The sequence below is a fragment of the Zalophus californianus genome, chromosome 5, assembly GCF_009762305.2.
Source record: "Zalophus californianus isolate mZalCal1 chromosome 5, mZalCal1.pri.v2, whole genome shotgun sequence".
NCBI lineage: Eukaryota > Metazoa > Chordata > Mammalia > Carnivora > Otariidae > Zalophus > Zalophus californianus.
The window spans coordinates 111,566,125-111,579,008 of record NC_045599.1 but is presented as its reverse complement, the minus strand read 5'-3'; the positions used below and the strand labels follow the sequence as shown (position 1 = coordinate 111,579,008).

Genomic DNA, 12,884 nt, shown 5'->3' with positions numbered 1-12,884 from the left:
AGTTCAACATGAAGAAGAATTTCAGAACTGTCCCAGACAGAGATAAGCTGCTGACTAGAGGTGGGGGTTTGGTGGTGGTAGTGAGATCTCCATCACTGGTAGCAGGCAAGAAGAGGCAAACTTCATTCTGCAGGTTGGATGGAGTGATCACAGAGGCCCTTCAACTCCAACAGTCTATAATTCTATAAAGTATCCTTGATGTTCAGCAAGTAAAGCCCTCTGGTAAGCCTAAAGTGCAGGTGGAGAGTGAAAGCCACCAGCAGGAACACGGCCTCGGAGGGCTCTGCTGAGTATTTTCCAGGTTGTAGTACTTTGGGGTGAATTTCCATAGTCCTGTACTGAAGCCTTTGGGGCAGAATCCTCAATTTCCCTCAAACTGTGAGCTGCACCAGGCAAGGGTGAGTAAGGCAGAAGCAGCTCAGATGGAAGCTGCTCGGTTATTCCTTACATTGGGGCCCTTGTTAGGATGGAAGCCAAGAGCAGCCCTGAGGATGGCTCAGCCTTTCCTGACCACACTTGGTCTCACCTCGCAGGAGGAACCATCATCACTCCATGCTTTCCATGGGCCTTTGGGCTTTGTGTATTGCTGATTGAGTGGTATCATTTATATCATTATTCCTGCTTTGCTTAGAGAATTCAGTAATCAAAGGACCCTCAGGAGTTCCCTAGCTCCTTTCCTGTTCCCTGGCTTCCCTTGGCCACGGAGCTCTGTCCTCCCATTCTGGCTGAGGGATGCTTGCTGGGACCCAGCAGGCAGGCCTGGAAGGGCCCCTGGAGACAGTTTATTCCAATCCCCACCTCCTATTTCTAGATGGAGAAACTGAGGCCCAGAGGTGGGATGGAAAATACTTGTCAGAGGCCACAAAGCAGGGGGACAAGTGTCCTCACGAGAATCCAGATTCAAGGTGGAGCCTGGAGGCCCTTCCATTTCCTTTCCTTTATGCATACACCAGATTGATGGCAGTAGCCGAAGTTTAGGGGACAGATGATTCTGGGCCTCACAGGACTCAGGTCACACCCCTCTGTAGTATCAGGGCTGCCTTTCCGCCATCTGGACTCAGCGTGGGTGGGGCCGCGCACCAGTAGTTTCAGAATCTTAACAACCACAGGCAGAGCCTATTGGCTGAGGGTAGAGGCAGGAAGGAGGTGGGGGTGGAGGCCCAAAGGGCCCCCTCCAGAAGGGGGAGGAAAGGCAGGGCCTAAATGTTCAGGGCTGTTGAGAAATATTAGCCTTCACACCCAAATCACAGAGGCTCTGATGGAAGATCCCTATAAACATAGGTCTCAGCTTCCCTATCTCTAAGATGGATGGACAGAAGTATTTTGGCAAAGTAATGCCTGAATCTGATTTCATTTTCACATGCCAGGGACACTGAAGATTTAGTTCATCTCATTCATACTCCAGAGTGTGGCGTAGGCATCGCCCACTGCCTGCCTGGGATGGATCAGCGTGGCTATGAGATCAGGGCGGCCTAACGGTGGGAGGGCCAGCCTGCACCACTGGGCTGCACTGGGGGGCACCGCCCATTCTCGGAACACCTGTGATGCCCCCAGCGCACCCCACTCAGGGGCGGATGTGGTCTCCAGCGCTTCTATCTGATCGACCGAGGAATGAGATCTTAGAGGAGGACAGAACCACTTCCCTCTTCAGCGCCTACTGAGCCGGGCCATGGCAGACTGTGGGGGAGCCCTGGAGCACCGGGCCCAGCCTTGTGCACAGATGGAGAGGCTGAGGCCTAGAGAAAGGCTTTCTGATACGCAATATTCCTTGTCCTTCTCCCCAGAGCCCACGTTTTCCTGTTCCCCCACCAGCTTCCCAGGATGTCTGCCAGTTCTAGTCTCCTCCGAGGGCTTGGAGCTGGCAAAAGCACTCAGCACCACCTCTGGCATTTGGGTCAGACTGGGACTCTGAAGGAGTGGGGCAGGAAATGATGGCAGCAGCCGGGGCAGAGGAAGAAGCATGCTGAGGGCACAGAAGAGATGCCAGACATCCACCGGTCTCCCCAGCGCAATGACAAACTCCCACGTGGGGGTCTAGAGTCAAAATCCCGGCTTGCCACTTGCTGTGTGACCTTGGGAAAGCACCCAGCCCTCTCTGGGCTTCTGTTTTCTCTTCTCTAGGGCATGGAGTTGGGCAATGGGATACATCAGAGTCTTTCCTGTGTTGACATGCTTCGGATGAAGAAGAAGGGGCAGGGTGAGGTCATCCTGCCCCCCCATCCTGTATCAATCCTGTCATGCTCGTGTGCTCGGGGCAGAGCGGGACAGGCGATCTACACATGGCTGTCAATGCCTGCATGAAGAGAGCTTCTCCAGAGGACAAGAAAAGAGGCGCCCTTGCTCAGGAGGGCCTGGGTAGTGTCCTGAGCCCTTCATACCACCCTCTGTTCTCGAGCAGCCCCTATGGGGAGGACAGTAACTGCCCAGAGCAGAGGGTGACAGGGAGTCAGTGGCTACCTGCCCCCCCCCCAGGTTATAGGCAGCGTGCCCCACCAGCCTGCAATTGCCCTGCTAGCAGAGAGACACCCACTCGTGAGGACAGCAGTGCCTCCCCAGGGTGCTCAGGGCAGAGTTGTTTGTAAGAGGGAAACACTGGAAACCAGCCTCATGTCTGTGGTGGGGACTGGCTCAATACACTAAGGTACATAACACCACGCAAGGTCACTCATAAGTCTAAATAATGAAGTACATTTTACATACAGAGTTGGGAAGGCATTTGGTAGAATACCAGTACGCAAAATAAACTATTTTCCTTGGTACATCAATGCACACAAAAGAACAGAGAAAAGTACCTAGAATAGCACCGACTGATGGCACTTGTCATTTCTAGAGAAAAGACTAAGATTCTTGTAGCCAAGGAGGGGGAGCTTTAGTGTTACCTGAATTCTTAGAATTTTTTAAACAGCGATGTAGTCAAGTTTTCCTTGTGTGCAAAGACATTCACAAGAAAAAGAAATACCTCTCTTGAAATCTACAAGCAGCCAAGGCAGTCATTTTACAGATGGGGATGTCCAGGCCCAGGGAGAGAACCTCTTGGCTCAGACCCCCAGCAAGTTAGGGGAAGAGGCAGGAGTCAGACCACCGTTGACTCCCAGGGCGGCGCTTTCTTCCACGGATGCTGCAGCTGGTGGCCGAAAGCCTCTGGGCCTTGTCCAAGCACCTCGCTGCTTGCCACTCTCCCTATTCTTCTGGGGAGCTATGGGTCCAAATGGGAGGCTTTGGGTTTTGGCTGCCCACCTTGACCAATGGTGGAAGGTGAGAGCGGGGGTCATTAACCTGAAGATATAGAAGTTTCCCAGGGCTGCTCTAACAAATTACCACAGAGTTGGAACCCTAAAACAGAAATTTATTCTCTCACAGTTCTGGAGGCTAGAAGTCCAAAATCAAGGTGTTGGGAGAGTTGGTTCCTTCTGGAGGTTCTGGGAGAATCTGTTCGATCCCTCTCTCCTAGCTTCTGGCGGGTGCCACAATCCTTGGTGTTTCTTGGCTTGTGTTTCTGCAGCCCTCCGATCTCTGCTTCTGCTATCCCATGGCCTTCTCTCTGTCCAAATTTTCCTGTTCTTATGAGGACAACAGTCATTGGAATAAGGCCCACCCTAATCCAGTAGGACCTCATCTTAAATGGATCCCATCTCCAAAAAACCTATTTCAAATAAGGTCACATGCATAGGTTCTGGGTGTACCTGAGTTTTGGTGGGGGTGCCCACTGTTCACCCTGGTACAGATAACTTTCCTAATCTAATGTCAGGGCTACATCCTTAAGGAGTGGGCAGTGGGTAGGGCTGTGTGGAGCTGTGGAGAAATGGCAAGGAGGTCTATGAGGTTCCTCGTATACTTGGTGAAAGAACGCCACCACTGGGGGAGAGGGAGAAGCGGAATTAGGTCAGGTTGTACATCACTTACCTGGGGGAAAGCATGGATGTGGGATGGATGTTTTATGTCTTGTAAGGTGTTTGGCCTAGATGTTCTGGAAGATTCAGGTTTGAAAATAAAGTGACAAGATAAATGATTTTTAGGGATGAAAATTCACCTGGCAAGAGAAACAGGATGACTTCTCTTCAGGTAATGGACAGATTTAGATCTACACATGCTAAAGATGGATGGGTGTTTTTCTCTCTTGCTCCTACTCTCCGCCCACGGCGGGCTCACAGGAGTTCCTCCAGCCCTGCCTATGGGTCCTGCTCTCCCTGGTCATCCAGCAGGGCTCACAGGACTCTGAGAGTGGAGGACACTGAGGAGACAAAGACGGGAACCCAAGTGCCCCCAAGATGTCAGAGCCAGAACTTGGGCCAACCATCAGCCTCTCCCTTTTGCTGGGGGGGGGGGTTGTCCTTACATTTTCCAAGTTTCTTTTTTTGAACATGAATGTTCATGAATGTTATACTGAGACCCTTTAGAACCCCCTTTCCAGGCAGATTTCAGGCTGTTGTTTACTAGCTGATCTGTGACCACTAAAGGGTCAGGTGGCAGTGTCCCAACCCCCCCCCCACCCCCAGGACCATCACCATCTTGACTTACATAGCAGCCTGCTTCTGGGCAACTAATTTGAAGTTTTATCTTTTCTGCCCTCTTTACAATAAAAAAGACATGAAGCATGGGCTCCAAACTCAATACCCAATTGAGGCAAAGATGGAAGTCTTTAGGTGGCTGGGGACATATCCTGCCCCTGGGGACCTACATTAGCCACCTGGGAATTCGACTACAAAGGAAAAGAACAGAATTAAAACCACATACATGTGCAGAAAACGTGTTGCCAAAGATTGCGTCTCTAAGGCAAGGATTATCAGAAAGTTTTCTAACGTCTTAGGTCACTAGGTACAGATGTCCTGCTATAAAATAGAAATCTGGCTTTTGACCTCCCAAGATTTTCAGAGTGCATACATATGGAAGCCTATGTTGGCTTTAGCTGTGGTGACTTTATGGGTTGGGCAAAAACCACCAGCTCAGAGGCTACATACACACCAAAGTCTCCATTATGCTTGGGGCAGAGGGATCAGGGCCCAGGAAAGTCCTCTCAGGTTCCTTTTTTTTTTTTTAAAGATTTTATTTATTTATTTATTTGAGAGAGAGAGAGAGAGATAATGAGAGATAGAGAGCACGAGAAGGAAGAGGGTCAGAGGGAGAAGCAGACTCCCCACTGAGCGGGGAGCCCGATGCGGGACTCGATCCCGGGCCTCCAGGATCATGACCTGAGCCGAAGGCAGTCGCTTAACCAACTGAGCCACCCAGGCGCCCAGTCCTCTCAGGTTCCTTAACCATCCCACCCTCGGCAAACCAAGCTAAAAGGTCAGATTTGCCTTGTTCCTATTGACCAGGTGTCAGGAGCCCGGACTTTCCTATATACCACTCACCCCAACACAGCTGTCTAGTCCCACCCCACCAACCTTCAAAACCCAGCGAAGAGGCCAGCTCTCTCAGGAGGCCTTCGCTCAGCCCCTCCTCTCCCCTCTGAGCTCAGAGCCACCTCTCCCCCCCCCATCAGGATGAACATGCCAGGATGCTCATGAAGAATGAGGGTAGGAGTGGGGAATGCAAACAACCAAGTGTCCAAACCGGTTACATAAGCCACAGAATATTAGTTGGCCATTAAAAATCATGTTTCCATGGACTATGTAACAGGAATGCCTCCAGCGAAATATTAACTAGAATATAACCACTTTAAAATATAGTCCCAGTCGTGTAAAAATAGTCACCCTCATGTGTATTATATATATAGGAAAAACAGAAGGGCAGTGAAATGTGCACAGAGGCTATGTCTTAGTGGTGATTTTTAAACTTCTTTATATTTTTCCAAGTTCTGAAATTTTGCCTCAAACATTACAATAATCAAAATTAGATTTCTTAAGCAGAATCCTAAATATTTACTAGTCCTAGGCTTACATGCCCTCTTCTAGTCTTGCCAAAATGTCACCTGACCTGTTTGAACTCCTCCGGAGATGGAGAACTTGCTACCTTTCTTCCTCACGAGAAGTAGAATCTGGCTTCCTTTAGCTTCCCCTCAGCGGCCACAATTCTGCCTTCTGGAACAACAGAGAACAAGGCTGCTCCCCACGTCCCCTTGGCAACACTTCAGAGATTCGAAGGCAACGGCCAGGCTCCAGGCTTCATGTCCCCAACCCCAACAGCCTTCCAAGGACATTAATGTCCCCCTGTCTCCCACACCCCTGGTACAATCCAGGCAGTGATGTCCGTGAGGTATAATTATATCTCCCTGGCATTACCCACATCACCTCTTATCAAAGGCATGCCACTTGCCAGTCAGTGTCTCAGAGGCTCTGTTGCATGCCTTCTTTCAACTAATCTTTAGAACAACCTTATGACCCAGGAGTGAATCTCACACCTATCTCACAGATGAGGAAACCAAAGCATGGAGAAGCCAAGCCCTTTCCACAGCCACTTAACAGAGTGCGACTGAGCCAGGACTGAAGCAGCACCTAGCACCCAGCCCACTGTGCCCAGTGAGGAAATGAACACATGAGCCCAGCTCTAAAGCCCACATCCTTGGTGTCCATGGTTTGTTTCCGGATTCTGTAGGCCTATGCTGGGCCTATACTCTGCACCCCAGGGTAGCCAGGTCATTCACTTCTGCATCCGTCCCCCTCTCTCACCGGGCCTGCTACGTGGAAGTGCTCCTGAAGGGCTCCTGAAAGCCGGAACCATTGAGAACCTGTTGCCCGAGGCCCAGCTGTGGGAGCAGTGCTGAGTGGGTTCTCTGACTCTCTGCTCGGGGGCCAGAGCCAAAGTCCTGGGGGCTGGGGAGTTCGGACATCATACCAGGCACACACACACAGAGGGTTGGCCATGAGGCAGTAGGTGTCCCTCCCCACCCCTGCCCAGGGGGGCCTCTGGACTCCCCTGTCACTCCTACAGGCAAGTCCCTGGCAAATTTGTTTCCTTGGCCCCTCCCCTCTCTTCCATTCTCCTCCCAAGTCCTCCTGGGGACATGACCACAGCACCCATGGTCTCAGTCAAGACGGGTTTAGGAAGGACCAGACAGTTCAGATGGCTCCTGAGCACCTACCTGCCAGGGATCCCCACTCAAGCATCCATCAGGATTTCAATTCATCCCAATAAGGCAGTGACTTAGCCTCAGGTTGGGTCTCCTGGCTAAGGCCACCAGGCACAGGAGACTACAGAACTCAGCAAACCCTCTAATTCTTGAACTTGGAAGGACTGAGAGGTCCTAGCGGTCAAGCCTCTGTCCCTAGCCAGGGTAGTCCCCGCTGAAAGTTCTGAGCTCATTCCTTGCTGCCTGCCACCTCCACTTTTAACAATGAGCCCCGTCATCCTGCACTTTCTCTGGCTCAGCCTCAGCTCAGGCTCTTCGCTCTGCCTCGACTGTAACTCCTACCAAACCCTTCAACGTTCAGTCAAGGCATCCCCACACCCCATCTTCCCCCATCCAAGGAGTCTTCCTGTATCTCTTGAGGCTGGGTGAGGTACTGCTGCTGCACCCCGGGCTAAGCCCTAGCCTGGCTGTTTGGCCCTCATTTGTTCACTCAGCTAGTTCTGCAGCACTTGCTCTGTAGGAGGCAATGAGCACCAGATGGGGGGTGCAGAAAACCAGGCTCAGGTGAACAACTTTGTCATCAACTGGCTCTATGACTTTGGACACATCACTCCTCCCTGAACTTCCGTGTCCTCACCTGTGGAGTGGCAAAGATTTGGCAGCTCAGCCTAGCTTCCAGGGCTTTTGTAAGGCCCGCGGGATGTGAAAGCTCTCTGTAAACTGCCATTCAGGGTGAGTCATTGTTGCCATGACCTAACCCTTCTGTGGTGTGAGCTCATTTTTGTACATCCCATCCTTAGAGCCCTGTGCCCCCCGGGGGACTGACAGCTGGTGGGGATGGCCTTGGGAGCTCAGGCTTTCCGGGGTTTGGCACCTGGATGAGAAACTGGGCAGGAGCACAGCCTGGAGAGATGGAAACAGGAGCGAACTTTAAATGAACTGGCTTATAGATCCTGCCACACGGGGGCAGGGGCCTGGCATTTCTGGGGCAGGAAGACATGCCAGACTGCCCTGAGGCAACGGAATGAAGGCTTTAATGCCAAAGGGCTTTGGAATCAATAAGAAGCCACTGGAAGCCAGAGACAAAGAGCACCGGACTAGGGGGCCAGATACTGGGGTTCCATTCTAAGTTACTCTGTGACCTCAGTCAAGACCCTTCCCTTCTTCAGGCCTTACCCTCTGCTCTGCACATCAGCCCAAGTGGTACCCAGGGCCCTTTCCCACTGGGATCGTCTGTGCGGGCTTTACTTGCCCTTCACAGCTTGTGGGCGGGGGTGTCGTCCAGTTCAGGCTGTGCCAAGGACAGACAGGGACAGCTGGTAAGGCTCTTGGAAGGGCAAGGAGGCAGGGGAACCCATGCTCACTGTGGAAGGGTCAGGTCTGGAACAGGGCCCCTCTTTAGGTCTCCTTCTGCCCCTGCCTAGATGGAATTCCCTCTTGGCCCACTTTGCAGATGGAGACGTTGACACAGGTACAGGGAACACAGACTCTCAGACCCTTAGAAATCATCCTGCTCATCTCCCTCCCTTCTCCATGTAGAGGGAGAAACTGAGGCCCTAAGAGTGGTACGGGCTTGCTTGAGGTCATGTATCATGTTTATTATGGCAGAGCCAGGACTGATGTCCATCTATCACTGGCTCCATTCTGGGTCTCAAGCCAGGCTCAGCTTTCTCTGCCCACCATCCCCATCAGCCAGCCCTCGGCTTCCACGGTGGCAAGCCAGCCTCAGTTTCCCTGTTGGAGTAAGGGAAGACAGGAGGGTTTCTTGGTCAGAGCTTGGTGAGGTTTCTTGAACTAGGAATAAAGGAGGAGTAAGAAGCATTGTACTTAGGGTGAAAACTCCTCTCCCTGAACTAGCACAGGGCAGGGAAAGCTTGCCTTGGCCCCAGTAAAGCAAGGGGGGGGGGGGAGGGGGGAGAGGGGGAGAGAGAGAGAGACAGAGATTTATTTGAGTTTTATGAAAAATAACATTTGGTTGCAGTGTGGGGCCTCTCAGGGTCTCCGGAGGACTGCTCATCAAGTTTATGGGACCACCTCCTCCCACCTGGCTGAAAAGCAGGGAGTAGTAGGAAGAAGGGTTAGAACTTGAGGGTCCTTCTTCCCCCTCTGCGCCTCGGTTGTTCCCCCGAGGAAGTTGTCCTCTGGCTCCAGGCTCTGACCTTCTGTGCTGGTCAGAACCCAAGGGGCACCTGGTCCCACTGTCAGAAACCCGAGTAGAGTCTCCTGGGCCCTAACCCAGCTCCGAGGCCCCTGGGGGAGGGACAGGAAGGAAAGGAAGGGCAGCAGCAGGCGGTAGATGTCCTCCCTCTTTGGCCCCTCCCAGCTACCCCCAGGACAGCCCACACGCACCGGCTTTGGGGCCTGAAGAGCCTCGAGACCGGCGCTTCTCAAACTTTAAAGCCTGTTGTAATCACCTGGACAGCTCGCTAAAAGGCAGGTTCTATTTTGGCAGGTCCGGGGCACTGCCTGAGATTCTGCATTTCAAACAGGTCCCGGGTGGTGCCGCTGCTGTAAATCCGTGGACCACTCTGAGAGTAGCGGCCTCAGAGATTGTGTGCCTCAGAACGGTGGGAAAAGCGGAAGGCCCAGAGAGGTCAAGTCACTGGTCCGTGGCCACACAGCGAGCAGCCCCGGACGGAAGGAAAAGGGCACCTGCCATAGCACTGGACGTTTCCCCGCTCGGGCCGCCGCAATTAGCCGCGCTTCCCGGGCCCAGGGGCCGTGTCGGTAAACTCGGCTGCCCCGAGCGGCTCAGCCCGCGGCCGGGGCTAAGAGCGCCGCCCGGCCGAGCTTTCCCCGCCTCCCTCCGCGCCGGCCTCTCTCCGTCCTCCGCCCGGCTCCCTGGGACGACCGGAGGGGGCCGGCGGCTCCGAGAGTCCCTGCGGCGGAGCGGTTCCGCACCCTCCTCCCCTCCCGAGGCAAACTTCGCCGCCGGAGCCCTTTACCTTTTTGGGGGCTTTGCAGCAGCTCAGCCTGCTGTGTCCGCAGCCCATCCTCCTCCGGGGACTCCCGGACGCCGCCTCCCAACTCCGGGGCACTCCCCGGAGGACCCAGCCGTCGCGGCCCCACTGAACGCCGCGCGCCCGCCGGCCGGGGCTGCCGGCGAGACCCTGAAACTGAACCTGGAAGCGCAGACTTGAGCCGGAGCTGGGGCGGCCGCGCGCCGTAAATACCCGAAGAGCAGGGCCTCCGCGAAGCCCGCGGGGTTCGCGGTGCCGCCGCCCGAGGCAGGTGACCAGGATCTCGGTAAATGATAACAACCTTGGGCCAGGGCAGAAGAGATCCCTAGGAGCAACGGATGCTTTTCCGGGCCCTTGGCGGAGAAAAGGCCAGGAAAAAAATTAAAACAATTACTTAGAAAACACAACAGCTACCATTTCTTGAGAGCTGTTTCTGTGCCGGCTACATTGTACATATTACTTTATTTTTTCCCATCTCCTTGCAACAAAGGTATTATTCCTTCCACATTACAGGGTAGGAAAATGAGGCTCAGAGACGTGATTTGCCTAAGCTCACGTTGCTAGTGAGTACCAGAGCCCAAATAAATTCCAGTTCTAATTCCTGAACCTAAGCTTTGAACCACTTCCCTACAAATATATAATGATACTTAGTTTAATTTTAATGCCTCTTCACTTCTCGGTCAATAGTTCTTCCCAGCTCACAAGCATCTGTAACACTGTCCAACCTGGATAGATGTTACCCATTACAACACTTTGTGAAGCAGACAAGCAGATGCAGTGGGAATAAGGGACAGAACAGGTCACTACCTGGGGAAGAGAACTTTTATTTACCCTCACTCTGTTACTACCTGAGCTTTCTGAGAGTGGCAATGCAACAAAACTACACCTAACTTTGAAAATCAGTGTGCATGTGTATCTGCGTGTCTATTAGCAAATGATACCAGGCCAGAGAAACTTGGGAAGGTATGCAAATGTGAAAGGGACTTACAGTCATGAATGAGGAAAGAGTATGAGACTACAAAGGAACTTCCCCCTCCACCGAGTATAAAACCAAATGTAACAGGTTCTAAGGAAGGAAACTAAGGACACAGATGATATGAGGTTCTTGGAAGGAAGAATAATATAGGACAGTGGTTCACAAAGTGTTGTCCCCAAATCAGCAGGATCCACACTACCAGACAGCTTTGTTAGAAATACAAATTCTCAGGCCCCACCCCGACCTACAGATCCTAGACTCTGGGGATGTGGCTCAAGAATCCAGTTTCACAAGGCTGGCAGGTGATTCTGACCCCTGCTAAAGTTTGAGAACCATTGCCGTAGGATGTGCTGAACAGATAATGAGGAAAAGTGTCTCCTTAAATTTACAGTGTTTATTGAAACAGTGTTCAGGATTTAAAAACAAATTAATAAACCAACAAACAGGCAAAACCCAAAACAACCTACATATCCAAGAAAAAGGAGGTTAGTTAAATAAATTAGGATATATCTATAAAAACAGAAAGTCATGTAAGCAGTAAAAATACTCATGAGGATGAGTTTTTTTAATTAAAAGAAGTAACAAATCCATTATTATTTTTAAAAAGTATTAATAGAGATTACCTTTCTATAGGTGAGATTTTAGATATTTTAAACAATGCGTATATGCTTATGACTATTGTTATAAGAAAATCATTATTGTGAGAGGAAAGTTTTTAAAAAAATATGTTTCTAAATCCATTCGTGAGACTGAGACTAGTTTTTCACCATCAAGTGAATACATGGATTAAAATATATGAAATCCCAAAGAAAGGGACAATGTGAATTAACTAGGTAGAAAAGAAAAAAAAAAAGACAAAATGGCCAAAAATGTGTGGGGAGATCATAACCAGGAGTGCTCTGTTTGATCCTCAACCAGTTGCTTCCCCTTTTGGAGAGTTTCCCATCTGAACACTGAAGAGTTGCACTTTCCAAAATTGATCTGAAATTTTAATGCCAACAATTGAAGTCAATGGCTTGGGCTGGTAGGTAGGAACTAGGAAGGCAAATTCTATTCCTGGAGCCTCTGTTCTCAAGAGCTCTTGCCTCCAGCTTCTTTGAGCTTCCTGGGAGACCCAGGCTCAGATTTCCCACTTTCATACAACTGGCTTTTTGGTGATACGCTTTAAAGCTCTGGCCTAAGAAAAAACTCTAAAGAGTTATTTTGATTTAGTAACTTGAGTTTGAATATCGAAATTTTCGGTGGTTAATGTGCCAGTCAGGTTAGGTTAGGTTTTGCCAAGGTAGTGAAACACATAAAAATACATTGACTTATCATGAGTGAAGCTAAGTTTTGCTCCCACTGCATGTCCAGCATGGGGAGGCAGGGGACTCTGCCGCACACAGACATTCTACACCATCCTGTGATGCAGGCATCTCAACACTAGGCCTTCAAGTTTTGCCAGCACATGAGAAGAGCATATACAGAGAATGATGCATAGGGTCTTAAATGCGTCCACTCATAAGTGACACACATTAAGTCTGCTCACATTTTATTGGCCAAAGCAAGTCACATGGTCATGCTCAACTTCAGGGGGATGGGAAAGGACAATGTGTACCCAAAGGAGAGGAGAACCAGAAATACTGGTGAACAGCAGAAATGTCAGCCATCAATGCGCCCATTTCTTGGGCAAGTAGGGTGACTGACTCATCCTGGTTTGCTCAGGATTTCTGCACTTTTAGCTCTGAAAGTCCCATGTCTCCTCAGTCCTAGGTCCGCTGGGATGATTGGTCACCCTTTGGGTAAGGCATGGTGAAAGTACAAGGGAAGGAGACTCAGTTTTTGTCCTTGGATTAGTTATAATCTGCTTTTGTTTTTCTTACATTAGAATTATATATAGAACAAGAGGGGGAACAATATAAAACAGGTTATAAAGCTAATGTTAAGTTGTGGAAAGTAT

The 12,884-nt window shown here is 50.8% G+C and overlaps 1 protein-coding gene across 1 annotated transcript in view; it reads right to left on the bottom strand.

Moving 5' to 3' along the window:
• Positions 1 to 10,350, bottom strand: part of CCDC69 (coiled-coil domain containing 69) — a gene marked incomplete at its 5' end in the record, with an annotated part of 40,749 nt that extends 30,399 nt beyond the window's left edge. The window contains one exon of the mRNA XM_027604398.2: positions 9,955 to 10,350. Coding sequence (XP_027460199.1) covers positions 9,955 to 10,350 — 396 coding nt within the window. The remainder of the gene's footprint in view (positions 1 to 9,954) is intronic.
• Between the last annotated feature and the right edge of the window lie 2,534 nt (positions 10,351 to 12,884).